Here is a 13,975-nt window from a genome sequence, read left to right on the forward strand (position 1 = left end):
TTAAGAAAATGGAGGGCTTGGATGTGGAAGAAAAACCTCACCATGGTTTCGGTTCTGCTGCCCTTAATCTGAAAACTGTGGTGTGATTCATTCCAGTTCTGGGGGTTTCCAACCAAAGTCCAGATGGCAATGGGTACACAAGCAGGAACTTGTCTGGAACCCTAAATCCTGTGAGTACTGGACAATATTAGATTGTTCAGCCCCAAAGTGATTAAAGAAATACCACTTATTTATATTTCTTTAATCCTGGGCCAGTAGAGAGTATGAGCTACTTGGTAGAGGGGCCATATAGGATGTTATTGCTAAATCTTGGTTATGGAGAAATTGTGATTTAGATAACACTTTGCCTCCTCTTGGATTTAGGTAATTAGCTTCTAGTAAGACATCTCAGTTTTATTTCCCTTAAATCCAACAGCTATTTAACTTCTGTGTGTGGGAAAGCGTAACTACTTTGTGCAGTTTTGCAAGGCTAATTTTCATTTGCAACAAAATAAAAACTGGACTGAACTCTTAAATATTTAATTACTTCTAGTTCTTTCCACTCTGACTGTGTTTACAAATGTATGAATGCATCTTATTTAAACTGTCTTGCAGTCTGTCTTTGGATGTCTTGTGGACCACAGGCTGAGGAATATTAATCTAAATATCTGTGGAGCATGCCAGGGTGACTTAGAGAGTTTAACTCAGTTTTTTCAGTAATATTGCTAGGCTTTCGTTTCTACTGGAATGATAAAAACGCAACAGAACAGAACTGTCTACTGGTGAGCTTCTTTTCTTGCCTTCTAACTTACCTAGTAACACATGCTTGCAGTTATGGAAATATGGAGAGTAAGTGAACAATAGAATGTTTAAGCAGATCTTTAATTTAACCTTTTCCTTGCTCATGGTAGAACAGAAAGAGCAGAGTCCAAACCTTCCAAATGAGTGCAAGGCAAATGACTATCAGTTAAGCTTCAGGGAGTACAGACCTTCTGGAATGACAACACGGAGCTTTGCAGTGTTTGCAGATGTGCCCAAAAAAGCTAGTTCTATAAACTAGCTGGTTCAAACCCGACTGGAACATAGGTCTTGTAGCACAGTGCTGACTATTGCCATGTGAGGGTTGCTAGTACCCAGCTGGTTAGTCTAATGTTTGCTTGCTTAGGTCTACCTGAGGAGACCACTGCACTGTGGAGTGGCTCAAATCCCTGCCCACCTTCCCATGGGTATGTTGCCTTCCCCATTGGTAGCAGTAGCTTCTCCCTAGCAGAAACCTGGAGAAACGAAGTGAGGGGCAAAGCCCTGCTGCCCAGGGAAAGGCTTCTGCTTGTCCAAGGTGCACTTCTGCTCTGAAAGTGTGGTGGAGCAGAGAGAGAAGCAAAGGCATTGTGGTTGTGAGATGCAACTCTTTCCCATGGCAAATCTACTTTTGCTTTTATGCCCCAAGTAATGGACAACATGTGTAACTAACTACTGCACTTTCCTCAGCTGTAGAAGTCAGAACAGCTCCATTTACTTTCAGTGGGGCTATGCTCATTTGTATTTTCTCTTCTTTCTAGCTTATGCTGCTTACAAGGTATATTCAGAAGCAGTCTGCTCTCCTACAACAGTCTGTAGTATCTGTATTTAGGGTTAAGGGGAGAAAGTCCAGTTGTTCATTATGTTAAATGTCACAATAAAAATGTTTTATTATAGAAAAAAAAAGTGGAAATTAAGATTTGTGGACCCTCATTCAACAGATGCCAGCTGGGTCACAGTACTTGCAGTTTTTCACGTCTGGCAGTGTTTGTTCGGGTCTAGGAATAAGAGAGCAGCTGTAATATGGAATATAATGGCTTAGAGTTGGGTGAATTGGCAGAGTTCAAGTTTGTGCAGCTCTCCTGGCAACTTGGCAATTCTAGAAACACTAATTCACCCAAACCAATTTTTCTTTAATGGAAAAGAAAACTTAGGTAACAGTGCTGAAAGAAATAGGATTTTCAGTCTGATCTTAGTGTCACTAAAGCAGAGTACACAATAAAGGAAAGAAATATAATTTCACAAATGAGGTGGAACTGTGCAGAGTAGAAAAAATTGTTTGGTCTCCAGAGACTTCATGTGAATTGAGGAAGCGGGTGGAGAAGTTAGTAACTCTGGAGAATGGATTGTGCACAGTAATATCGGCAGACATGTTGACTTTTCTTAAATTAAATAGCTTTGTACAATTAATCTACTGTGATTCACTGGCATAGCCCTCCAAGCAAACTTTTCCTTTCTCCAAAGCAGTAGTTCTCAAGTATCCTGTTGCTTGCACTACTACATAAAACCACGGCAAAACTATTTGTTCTAAATACAGTGGCTTTATTTTTTTTATCAATTGAATTTGAAAAAGTGCATGTGGACTAGTGCTAATTTAGACTGTGTGGGTATCTTATTATAACGTGATAGGGACTACAAGTTTCCATAACACCCTAATCTGGTCATAATTAATCATGACAAGGATTCTGTTGAGCTGAAAGTGATTAGTTCCAGCCTAATTAAAGGTCACTGCTGGCTACAGTTTTGGGCTTCATCAGATAGATCATGTTATCTTATTTTTTCAGTGCAGATAGAAAATAATTAAAGATGATGCAAAAGCATGAAGCATCTACATATTTTCCAAATCAGTAACATAAAGAAGTGTAAAAATATTACTTACACCAAAGATCTGAACTTATTTCAGGGAACTAACTAGCGTCAAAACAACTTCTCTGAGAGTAAAAGAGATGAAAAAACTATTTTTGAAGATATAGTGAAGTTACCTAAGAATAGTATCATCCTACCATGGTGCAGAGGAGATAATTATGCTCCATAAATGAAGTCTCTCTCCTGGTAGTAATGTCAGACGTTGTACGCTCTCAATGTTACTGCAGCCTTATCAGCCACCCAGGCAGCATGTTTTGGCAGACCATGGAGGCATTTTCTGACTAATAGAAGGTTAGGAAACATAGTGTGTTGGGAAGATAATGGAAAAGGCAAGCGAATCACAGAATCACAGAATCACACAGGTTGGAAAAGACCTTTAAGATCATCGAGTCCAACCATAAACCTAACACTACCAAGACCACCACTACACCATGTCCATAAGCACCTCATCCAAAGATCTTTTAAATACTTCCAGGGATGGTGACTCAACCACTTCCCTGGGCAGCCTGTTCCAATGCTTGATAACCCTTTCAGTGAAGTAAAATTTCCTAATATCCAATCTAAATCTCCCCTGGCGCAACTTGAGGCCATTTCCTCTCATCCTATCACTTCTTACCTGGGAGAAGAGACTGACACCCACCTCCTTTCAGGTAGTTGTAGAGGGCGATAAGGTCTCCCTTGAGCCTCCTTTTCTCCAGGCTAAACAACCCCAGTTCCCTCAGCCGTTCCTCATCAGACTTGTTCTCCAGTCCCTTCACCAGCTTTGTTGCCCTTCTCTGGACATGCTCCAGCACCTCAATGTCCTTCTTGTAGTGAGGGGCCCAAAACTGAACACAGGATTCAAGGTGCGGCCTCACCAGTACCAAGTACAGGGGCACGATCACTTCCCTAGTCCTGCTGGCCACACTATTGCTGATACAAGCCAGGATGCTATTGGCCTCCTTGGCCACCTGGGCACACTGCTGGCTCATCTTCAGGCGGCTGTCAAACACCACGCCCAGGTCCTTCTCTGCCTGGCAGCTTTCCAGCCACTCGTCCCCAAGCCTGTAGCATTGCATGGGGTTTTTGTGGCCCAAGTGCAGGACCTTGCACTTGGCCTTGTTGAACCTCATACAATTGGCCCCAGCCCATCGATCCAGCCTGTCCAGGTCCCTCTGTAGAGCCTTCCTCCCATCAATCAGATCAACACTCCCACACAACTTGGTGTCATCTGCAAACTTACTGAGGGTGCACTCGATCCCTTAGTCCAGATCATTGATAAAGACATTAAACAGAACTGGCCCCAATACAGAGCCCTGGGGGACATCACTTGTGACCAGCCGCCAACTGGAGTAAACTCCATTCACCACAACTCTTTGGGCCCGGCCATCCAGCCAGTTCTTTATCCAGCAAAGAGTACACCCGTCCAAGCCATGAGCAGCCAGTTTCTCCAGGAGAATGCTGTGGGAAACCATGTCAAAGGCTTTACTGAAGTCTAGACAGACAACATCCACAGCCTTCCCCTCATCCATTAGGCGGGTCACCTTGTCATAGAAGGAGATCATGTTGGTCAAGCAGGACCTGCCTTTCCTAAACCCATGCTGGCTGGGCTTGATCCCTTGGTTATCCTCTACATGCTGTGTGATGGCACTCAAGATGATCTGCTCCATCAGCTTTCCCGGTACCGAGGTCAGGCTGACAGGCTTGTAGTTTCCCGGGTCCTCCTTCCGGCCCTTCTTGAACATGGGTGTCACATCTGCTAATCTCCAGTCAACTGGGACCTCCCCAGTTAGCCAGGACTGCTGGTAAATGATGGAAAGGGGCTTGGTGAGCACATCTGCCAGTTCCTTCAGTACTCTCAGGTGGACCTCATCAGGCCCCATAGACTTGTGAGTGTCTAAGCGGTGAAGCAGGTCACTAACCATTTTCCCCTGCATTACTGGGGCTCCATTCTGGTTCCTGTCCCTATCTTCCGACTCAGGGGGCTGGGTACCCAGAGAACAGTTGGCCCTACTATTAAAGACTGAGGCAAAGAAGGCATTAAGTACCTCAGCCTTTTCCTCATCCTTTGTCATTGTGTTCCCTCCCCCGTCTAATAGAGGCTGGAGATTCTCCTTAGCTCTCCTTTTGCTGCTAATGTATGTGAAGAAGTATTTTCTGTTGTCTTTTACAGCAGCAGCCAGATTGAGCTCTAGCTCAGCTTTGGCCCTTCTAATTTTCTCCCTGCACAGCCTTGCTACACCTTTGTAGTCCTCTTGACTTGCCTGCCCCTTCTTCCAAAGGTCGTAGACTCTCCTCTTTTTCCTGAGTTCTAGCCAAAGCTCTCTATTCAGCCAGGCCTGTCTTCTTCCCTGCCGGCTTGTCTTTCGGCACCTGGGGACAGCCTGCTCTTGTGCCTTTAGGACTTCCTCCTTAAAGAATGTCCAGCCTTCCTGGACTCCTTTGCCCTTCAGGACTGCTTCCCAAGGGACTCTGTCGACCAGTCTTCTAATCAGGCCAAAGTCTGCCCTCCGGAAGTCCAAGGTGGGAGTTCTGCTGACCCCCATCGTCACTTCTCCAAGAATCAAAGACTCTATCATTTCATGATCACTCTGCCCAAGACGGCCTCCAACCATCACATTGCTCACAAGTCCTTCTCTGTTCATGAACAAGAGGTCCAGCGGGGCACCTTCCCTAGTTGGCTCCCTCACCAGCTGCATCAGGAAGTGATCTGCCACACACTTCAGGAACCTCCTAGACTGTTTCCTCTCTGCTGTATTGTATTTCCAGCAAATATGTGGTAAGCTGAAGTCCCCCACAAGAACAAGGGCTAGCCATCGTGAGGCTTCTCCCAGCTGCTTATAGAATAGTTCATCTGCCTCACCATCCTGGTTGGGTGGTCTGTAACAGACTCCCACCACAATATCTGCCTTGTTGGCATTCCCCCTGATTCTTACCCATAGACACTCCACCCTGTTGTCACCATCATTAAGCTCTAAACTATCCAGACACTCCCTAACATACGGGGCTACCCCACCACCTCTCCTGCCTTGCCTATCCCTCCTGAAGAGTTTATAGCCATCCATTGCCACACTCCAGTTGTGCGAGTCATCCCACCATGTTTCCATGATGGCAACCATATCATAGTGGAAGACTGTCAATGTGACATACCACTGACATGCTGTCAATGTGACAACCATATCAATGTGGAAGACTGTCCTGTCTCCATCTCCTGGTTTGCCAGCCTAGCTTTCTGGAGCTGCCGTGATCTCTCCTGCAATTCCCCAATCCTCCCCGAGGCCTGACATTGTGTAGTGGGGTTAGAGGATCTTCAGAATTATTTTAGTAAATGACATATATCACTAGAGGTGGCACCTTGTAGCAATCTGCAACAGCCTCTGTGCTCTTGCAGTCATCCTCCTCCTCCAGTTCCCACTGAGCTTGCCGATGCTTCTCTAACAGCTCATGGTAAGCCTAAAAGAAACACAATAGGTAGAGTTAAATAGCTGAAAAGGTTTTTATAGCTTCTTGTGATCCTCTCCTTCTCTCCCCGTGTACCATCACAATAGTGTTTATCTGGAGCCATGACTCTGAGGGAAATTAAACTTGCCTTACCACCTTAATTTCAGCATATCCAGTCTTGAGTACAAAACTCCACAGCCTCAGCAATTTGGGGTTAAATAGTATGTACCTAATACTGGAAAACATGTGAAGTGATCTCATTTGCAACCTGCTTTCCTGTGTATGAATATCACTTCATCACAGCCAGTACTATGAGGTACAGAGCAGCCATCAGAAACCTTAGTTACAGCTGTATCACACTGTACAGGGCTTCTGCACTGGGGCTGGTTACCATGTCTGTGCTGGTTTTGGCTGGGATAGAGTTAATTTTCTTCACAGTAGCTAGTATGGGGCTGTGTTTTGGATTTGTGCTGGAAACAGTGTTGATAATACAGGGATGTTTTCGTTACTGCTGAGCAGCGCTTACACAGAGTCAAGGCCTTTTCTGCTCCTCACCCCACCCCACCAGCAAGGAGGCTGGGGGAGCACAAGAAGCTGGGAGGGGACACGGCTGGGACAGCTGACCCCAACTGCCCAAAGGGCTATTCCATACCACTTGGCGTCATGTTCAGCATATAAAGCTGGCAGAAGAAGAAGGAAGGGGGGGACATTCGGAGTGATGGTGTTTGTCTTCCCAAGTCACCGTTACGTGTGATGGAGCCCTGCTTTCCTGGAGATGGCTGAACACCTGCCTGCCCATGGCAAGTAGTGAATGAATTCCTTGTTTTGCTTTGCTTGTGTGCGTGGCTTTTGCTTTACCTATTAAACTGTCTTTATCTCAACCCAGGAGTTTTCTCACTTTTACTCTTCTGATTCTCTCCCCCATCCCACCAGGGGGGAGTGAGCAAGCGGCTGCGTGGGGCTTAGTTGCTGGCTGGGGTTAAACCACAACAATGTCCCATGGTACCGTCAGATGGCACTCAGCCTAAAAGGCTGATCTATGACTTGGTCCTGATTTGGTGCTTGGTCATGGATTTAAGACGGATGCAATTTTTTTCTTCAAGCCAGGACTGTGACATATTGGCAGGCTCATGTGCTGTAATGGAAAACTGAATTTCACAGACAAAGAACATCTCATTCTATAGACTAATGAGTGGACTTACACATAAATATGCCATATTTTGATCTAAACTTTGATGCCCTCTTAAATTCCCATGGTAAATATGGCTTTCTTCGTTAGGTATGTCAATGGGGCTCTTGTGAAGAGCACAAAAGTGGTCATAAACTCTTCATGTACAGGTCATTCTTGTAGAGCTGGACTTTAAAATTCACACTTATCATGAAATCGTAGTTTACCACAGAATTTGACAAGTTAATTGTTGTAACTTGTATGTTCACCGGGGGTAGGGCTGAGCAAGACTGGGTTACTGTAACTGGAACTTTTTGGCATGTGTGCTTCACTTGATCATTCCTGTATTCTCTGCCAGTAAAAAAACAAATTGAAAATGCTCCTTTTCCAGTGGAAACATAGATGGAGAAGACAGAATGATACAGGGACTCTAATCTATATTATCTAGGTCATTCTGTCATATAAAAAAATCAGAGCTGCAGCAACTAAATCATTACCATCCAACTTGTGTTCAGAAGAAAGTGATGTGGAGAAAGTTCACTGCAAAATCCACCTTCTTAATTGGCAACCACTTAAAATTCAGCAGAACGGTCAGTTACTGCCGAGCCTGCTACCATGGTGGTGCAAGCCCTTTGATGAGGTGGAGCGGGGAAGGCAGAGAAGAAAAGTGCATTTGATAGGTACAACTCTGGGCTGATGGTGAGGATTCAGGACCAAGCCCTTCTCTGCTGGGCTAGCTATGAAACTGTGAAACAGGTTTAAAATAGCTCCACAATGCTGAGGGGATTGTTTGCACAAAATAATTACTGGAGTATTTAAGTCAAATCATGGGAGCTGCAGATATATATATTTTATTTATTCTTCAAAGAGTCTCTGGACTCAAGACCCCATCTGTTTTCGGACAAAAGGCTTTCTCCACTGTGGCAGTGGAAAGGCTTAAATTTCTGACTTGTTTTATTATTTGTACACAGGCATTTCATAATATTAAGACTCAGTTGTGTTCTGTCCGGCAGCATGAAGTGCAAGTTGCCCATTCCTGCCCAGCCTGTCATTAGTCTACAGGTTAACTAAGCGTATTTGTTAGCTTTCTAAGGTGTACAGAATAGAGCATTTCTTGCACAAAGCTGTGTGGCTCTAATTCTGTAGGGGAGAGGTCTTAATACAAAATTGCTAAGCTTTGTTTAATGAAGCTGGGATGTGTCAAGACTTCTGAATGACCTGTATAAGGAAAATATATTCACAAGTGCTCAATGGCTACAAAAATGTGCGATAGAATTATTTATCTCAAGTTATGAAAAGCCAAAGAAGTAAAATGTGCTCTACTGTTTTAAAGTGCCTGAAACCTTTTTTTCTTTTGAAGTGAGGTATTGCCAGACAGGTGTTGCATACAAGAACAGTAACTGCATTATCCAATTCATACAATATAATTAAAGAACTCGGCTCTGCAGTACGAAATTGCACTGTTGAGATCAATAAAGTTTGACAGTTTGCTACAGCTGGAATCTGGGTCTTCTCATATAGTAATTTATCTAAGTTATTAGGTTTCATCAAAAGTTTAATGCTGCTGGATGTAACCACTTTAACCTTAAATTATTTCTTTTCATGAAAATGGAGGATTGATTCTTTTTTTATTTCTTAATAACTTGGGTCTGTAGTTCTCAGCAGTTATAGGAGTTTTGCAGCTCTCAGCATTTACAGCTAAGAACTCTGATTTCATATATACATTCTGAACAATAACAGGAGAGCTCTATAGAAAATATGGCCCAGAAAACATTACACTGGCCATTGTATACCATATTGAACTACCTATTGCGAATCTTCTCTAAGGTATCCTGCCAGCGATCATAATGACTTTTCCCTCTGCTTATGTGAAATTTGATAGTCTTTTGAGCCTCAGTAACCTCACTCGTAGAAAAGCAATTATGTTCTAAAAAGCAGTCTGTGTTCTTCTGTAATGCAGGCCAGATACTTTCCTCCAGAGATTTTCTATATTGAACCAAACACAGAGTACCTAAGTAAAAGACGTTTTCTACAAAACATGCAGTCTAGCATTAACACCCTTTGGCATTTTGTTCCAATGTGACAAGACCAAAACTGGAGGAAAAGTCTCCAGATAAGCCTAGGCAATAAGGGGTCTGACCCTATCCTACCTGTGCTACTGTACACGATTATCAGGACGACCCAAAAATCCCTATTTTATGGAACTGGGAGAAATCTGCAATATATTTGGCCTTAAAAACTAATGGGACAGTGAAAATATGCTTTTACATGCTCACCTTAAGAAAATCATGAACATCTTTAATATGACAAGTTTTACTGAGGAGACTCCCTTGTTCAGCTTTCTGTCTGTGTTTGAACTCTTCTCTCTTCTTTGCACGGCACTCTAGTCGTTTCAAGATCAGGTCTTTACTTTGCTGGATACATTCTGGAACATAAACCACCGGTGATTAGATACCGTAACTCCACAGGGAGAAAGTAGCATCTGCTACTGTCACACAACGTAAGCTCACAGAAATCTGTTAGCGAGTGAAATAGGCAAGTAATTACAATGCAGGATTTCAAATTTTATTCTTACCCTGATGGTCTTTTTAGATGTGAATGTTTGGGTTGTTACATGGCACTTAAATCTATCAGGTTTTTGGATCACTACCATCCTGCACCCTCCCTTTCACTGCTGCTGCTGCTTATACAAAGGCAGTGAGTTAGTTCAAGAAACAGATTCCCACCTACAGCACCCCAAACCTCCCCCTCCTGCTTTGGGAAGGTCCAGAAGAGGCTCATTACCTAACTGCAGATATGCAAATGCTGCTGCAAGAACAAGGGCAGTAACATATGGCAGGGAGAAAAGGTCTAGAGCAGTGCTAGTTTAGATTAGCTTGAACTGGCATGCAGCCATACCAGGCTTCCAAAGTGACTCATGCAGGAACCTGCAGCAAAAGTTGTCAAGGTCCCTCTGATTTTGTGCTAGTAGTATGAAATGTTTGGGACCAAGTTCTTCTCCCCTTCATCCCCCCTATAGCTCCAAGTGATTCATAAATTCATGAGTCTATCTGCACTCTGTGCTGCAGAGTGGAATTGGCGCTTACGATGTTCTGCCATTACTTCAAGTTTCATTGCCTGTCCAGCTAAGAACTTTATTCATTTCTTCCACCCACCCTGCCCCAGACCAGTACTTCACTCCTGACACAGGTAGTTAATGGGGAATGCAAAAAAATAGTCATCTGTGGCTGCTGTCCTGCCATCACATCAAGCTGCTTTAACTCTGAGAAATTATTTCATGGAGAAATAAAGGAGTACAGTACTGTAGCACCGAGCATGTTACTTATTCTCCATGCTAATTCATCGTGCTCATCCACAGGCTGATGATGCACTGACAAAACACTTGAAAGTGCACTGAAAGTATAGGAAAGCCTGTAATAAAAATGTCTTCTGAACAAATGTAACAACTGTTATTTTTCAACACTACTTGATTCTTTACTACTTCCTTGTTTGTTTCCTAGGAGCACAGTCTTGCTGGCTTTGTGTTCTGCTTGTGAATTATAGGTACAGTTTAACTTATGTATTTAGGAGCTTATAAGCAAGGTCAATAGACTCTCATGTGAAAATGCTGCACTCCAGATTCTTTTTTTAAGCACATTTCATCTCTATCTAAAACCAGGAGGTTGATAATGCCCTTCTGCATAGGCTGTACTAAGTATAATAAATAGATATATATAAAACTATAAACACCTACTTTGCATAAAATCAAGGCCTTGACAGAGGTATTTTTGCTTTGGAACAAGACAAACTTGACAAAAAGGAGGAAAAACCACCCACAGACGTATGTTTATGCTTAACGAATATTAGTGCTGAACCTATGCAAAGACTATGAACTAGGCATGCCAGTTTTAGGAGCAAACATCCTTGAAATAATCTGTACGACGATATACGTGAATTCATGAGTATCAGCAAACTGTTCTCATGGTTAATTGATGTTTTTAAAGTGAAGCAAGTCTGCAGCATGGGAATTCTGATGACCTTCTACGATGAAATGACTGGCTCGGTAGACGAGGGGAGAGCAGTGGATATTGTCTACCTTGACTTCAGCAAGGTTTTTGACACAGTCTCCTGTCAGATCCTCATAGAGAAGAGGATGAAGTATAGGCTGGATGAGCAAACAGTGGGATGGATGGAAAACTTGCACGAAGTCCACTTGGAAGCCAGTAATGAGTGGTGTACCCCAGGGGTCAATACTGGGTCCAAGCCTGCTCAGTATCTTCATTAATGACCTGGATGATGGGGGCAGAGTGCACCCCCAGCAAGTCTGCAGAGGTCACAAAAAATGGGAGGAGTGGCTGATACACCAGAGGGTCATGCTGCCATCCACAGGACCCTTGACAAGCTGGAGAAATGGGCTGAGACAAATCTCATGAAGTTCAACAACAGGAAGTGCAAGGTCCTGTACCTGGGGAGGAATGACCCCATGCACCAGTACATGCTGAGGGCCACCCAGCTGGAAAGCAGCTTTGTAGGAAAGGATGTGGGGATTATGGTGGACACCAGGCTGAACATGAGGCAGCAATGTGCCCTTGCAGCAAAGAAGGGTAATGGTATCCTGGGCTGCATTAGACAAAGCATTGCCAGCAGGTGAGGGAGGTGATCCTTTCCCTCTACTCAGCACTGGTGAGGCCACACCTGCAGTGCTGTGTCCAGTTCTGGGCTTCCCAGTACAAGAGAGACATGGACAGACTGGACATGGCCAACGAAAGACCATGAAAATGGAACTGGAATGAAGGGACTGGAACATCTCTCCCTATGAGGAAAGGCTGAGAGAGCTAGGGCTGTTCAGCCTAGAGAAGAGAAGGCTCAGGGGGATCTTTTCAATGTGCATAAATACCTGGAGGGAGGGTGCAGAGAAGCCAGCCTCTTTTCTGTGGTGCTCAGTGACAGGACCAGAGGCAGCGGGCACAAACCGAAACATGGGAGGTTCCCTCTGAACATCAGGAAACACTCTTTCACTCTGAGGGTGACTGAGGACTGGCACAAGTTTCCCAGAGAGGTTGTGGAGTCTCCACCCTTGGAGATACTCAAAAGCCATCTGAACATGGTCCTGGGCAACTGGCTGTAGCTGACCCTGCTGGAGCAGGGGGTTTGGACCATATGACCTCCAGAGGTCCCTTCCAACCTCTACCATTCTGTGAATTGCTGACCGTGAGCTATGGCACAATTTATCAACATGAAGCTGAATATGAATGAGCAGCACTGCAGCAAGACTACATTCATTCTGACTATTCAGTTCACTGAACTCTAACCCTGATGCCATTTTGCTAGAACAATTTTCTTTAAATATGCCCACAAGTAGCAGAAATGTTTCTGGAAAATGTGTGAGAGTAAAATACTTCTCACTGTTTTCCTTTTGGCTGAACATGTACTATAATTTTCCATGAGTACTCATGGGAAGCACTGAGCCCTTCATACAGCACCTATCAGAGAAGTTGGAGGAATGTTTCTCAACATGTTGGGCATTAGGTAACATGCAAAGTGACACAGGGAGAACCTTAAATCAGTGGGTCAGTCAGCTTAGGCTTTGTTATAATTGTGTACTTTACAGATAGGCAATGCGATGGGCTGCAAGAGGAAGAGGAAAAGACTTTGTTTTTAAAGTATTTTAGTCTGACATAATAAAAGAGAAGTTTATCTGAAGATCATAAGCCTTAAAATTATCTTTTCACAAGAGTGATAGCACAACTATGTTTCATGTATCTTCTGGCTCCACATACTAGCAGGAGATCATAAGACAGTATTCTGCACATACACAGCTATTACTGTCCCTAACATTAGCCAGTATCACCGACAATGTCAAGTACGTGAACAGTAAATGGACAAATCTCACAAATACTTGTAACAAATGTGACTCTTCTTCAATCTTAAAATTAATTAATGTTAGGTATAGATTATGTGAACTGTAGAGTAAGTTCATAGTAATGCCTGAAACAAGACCTAGAAGGCTTGAAGCCAAAGTTCCTATTCTAAGCATCCACCTTTCACAATAATAGTGTTCTTGGCCAATTCATCAATACCTTTTTAAAACAGAGGGGTATAAGGCCAAGGCCATCATTTTTTTACTACTTAATACCATAATGAGAACTCACACCCATATTTCTTAAGTCATGAGCTCTGGTCTAACAGTGAGCACTTACTCACCGTTACTGAAATGTGCCAGCTGTTCCCAGAAGGCCTTGTGCAGATCCGTTAGAAGTTCTTCCTTTTGTCGGACTGAGAGATTATTCTTTACAGTTAAATGGTCCAGAATATTTGATACAATATTTAATCTACACTTGCACTCTTCTGGTATATAGGACTTCAGTGAATCAACCATTTTCACCATAAGCTCCCAGTTGAATAACCTTTCCTGAATGTCCTACAACAAACATAAAAAGGTCCTGTTTAGAAACCAAGAATGGGTCTTTGGTTGTGCTTGTCCTCTCATTGAATTATTCATTCCCAAATTATGTAGAAAACCGAGGAGGCTTCTCAAGACCATGTGAATAACAATCTTCATGTACTTAAATACTTCTAAAACATTGACCAGGGTAGGATAGCAGTAGGTTTATCACATGTTCAGTTGCAAGAGCTAATCTAAAACTATTGGTGTTTTTCATTATTTGTAGCTGTCAAGAAGACATTAAGGCAGGAAAAGACAACAACAAGCTTGCAGAACGAACTTAAATACTCAAGGGGGAAAGATGGACAGAAGGGCAACAT

General features: G+C 43.3%; 1 protein-coding gene across 3 annotated transcripts in view; it reads right to left on the reverse strand.

Moving 5' to 3' along the window:
- EVC (EvC ciliary complex subunit 1) overlaps positions 1-13,975 on the reverse strand; it is a 60,585-nt gene that overhangs the window by 29,512 nt on the left and 17,098 nt on the right. For all 3 annotated transcript variants that reach the window (XM_072861691.1, XM_072861692.1, XM_072861690.1), the window contains 3 exons: positions 13,415-13,631; positions 9,508-9,656; positions 5,977-6,075 (listed from right to left, as the gene is read on the reverse strand). In XM_072861691.1, the coding sequence (XP_072717792.1) occupies positions 5,977-6,075; positions 9,508-9,656; positions 13,415-13,631 (465 nt within the window). The remainder of the gene's footprint in view (positions 1-5,976; positions 6,076-9,507; positions 9,657-13,414; positions 13,632-13,975) is intronic.

Source organism: Ciconia boyciana, chromosome 5 (assembly GCF_034638445.1).
Source record: "Ciconia boyciana chromosome 5, ASM3463844v1, whole genome shotgun sequence".
NCBI lineage: Eukaryota > Metazoa > Chordata > Aves > Ciconiiformes > Ciconiidae > Ciconia > Ciconia boyciana.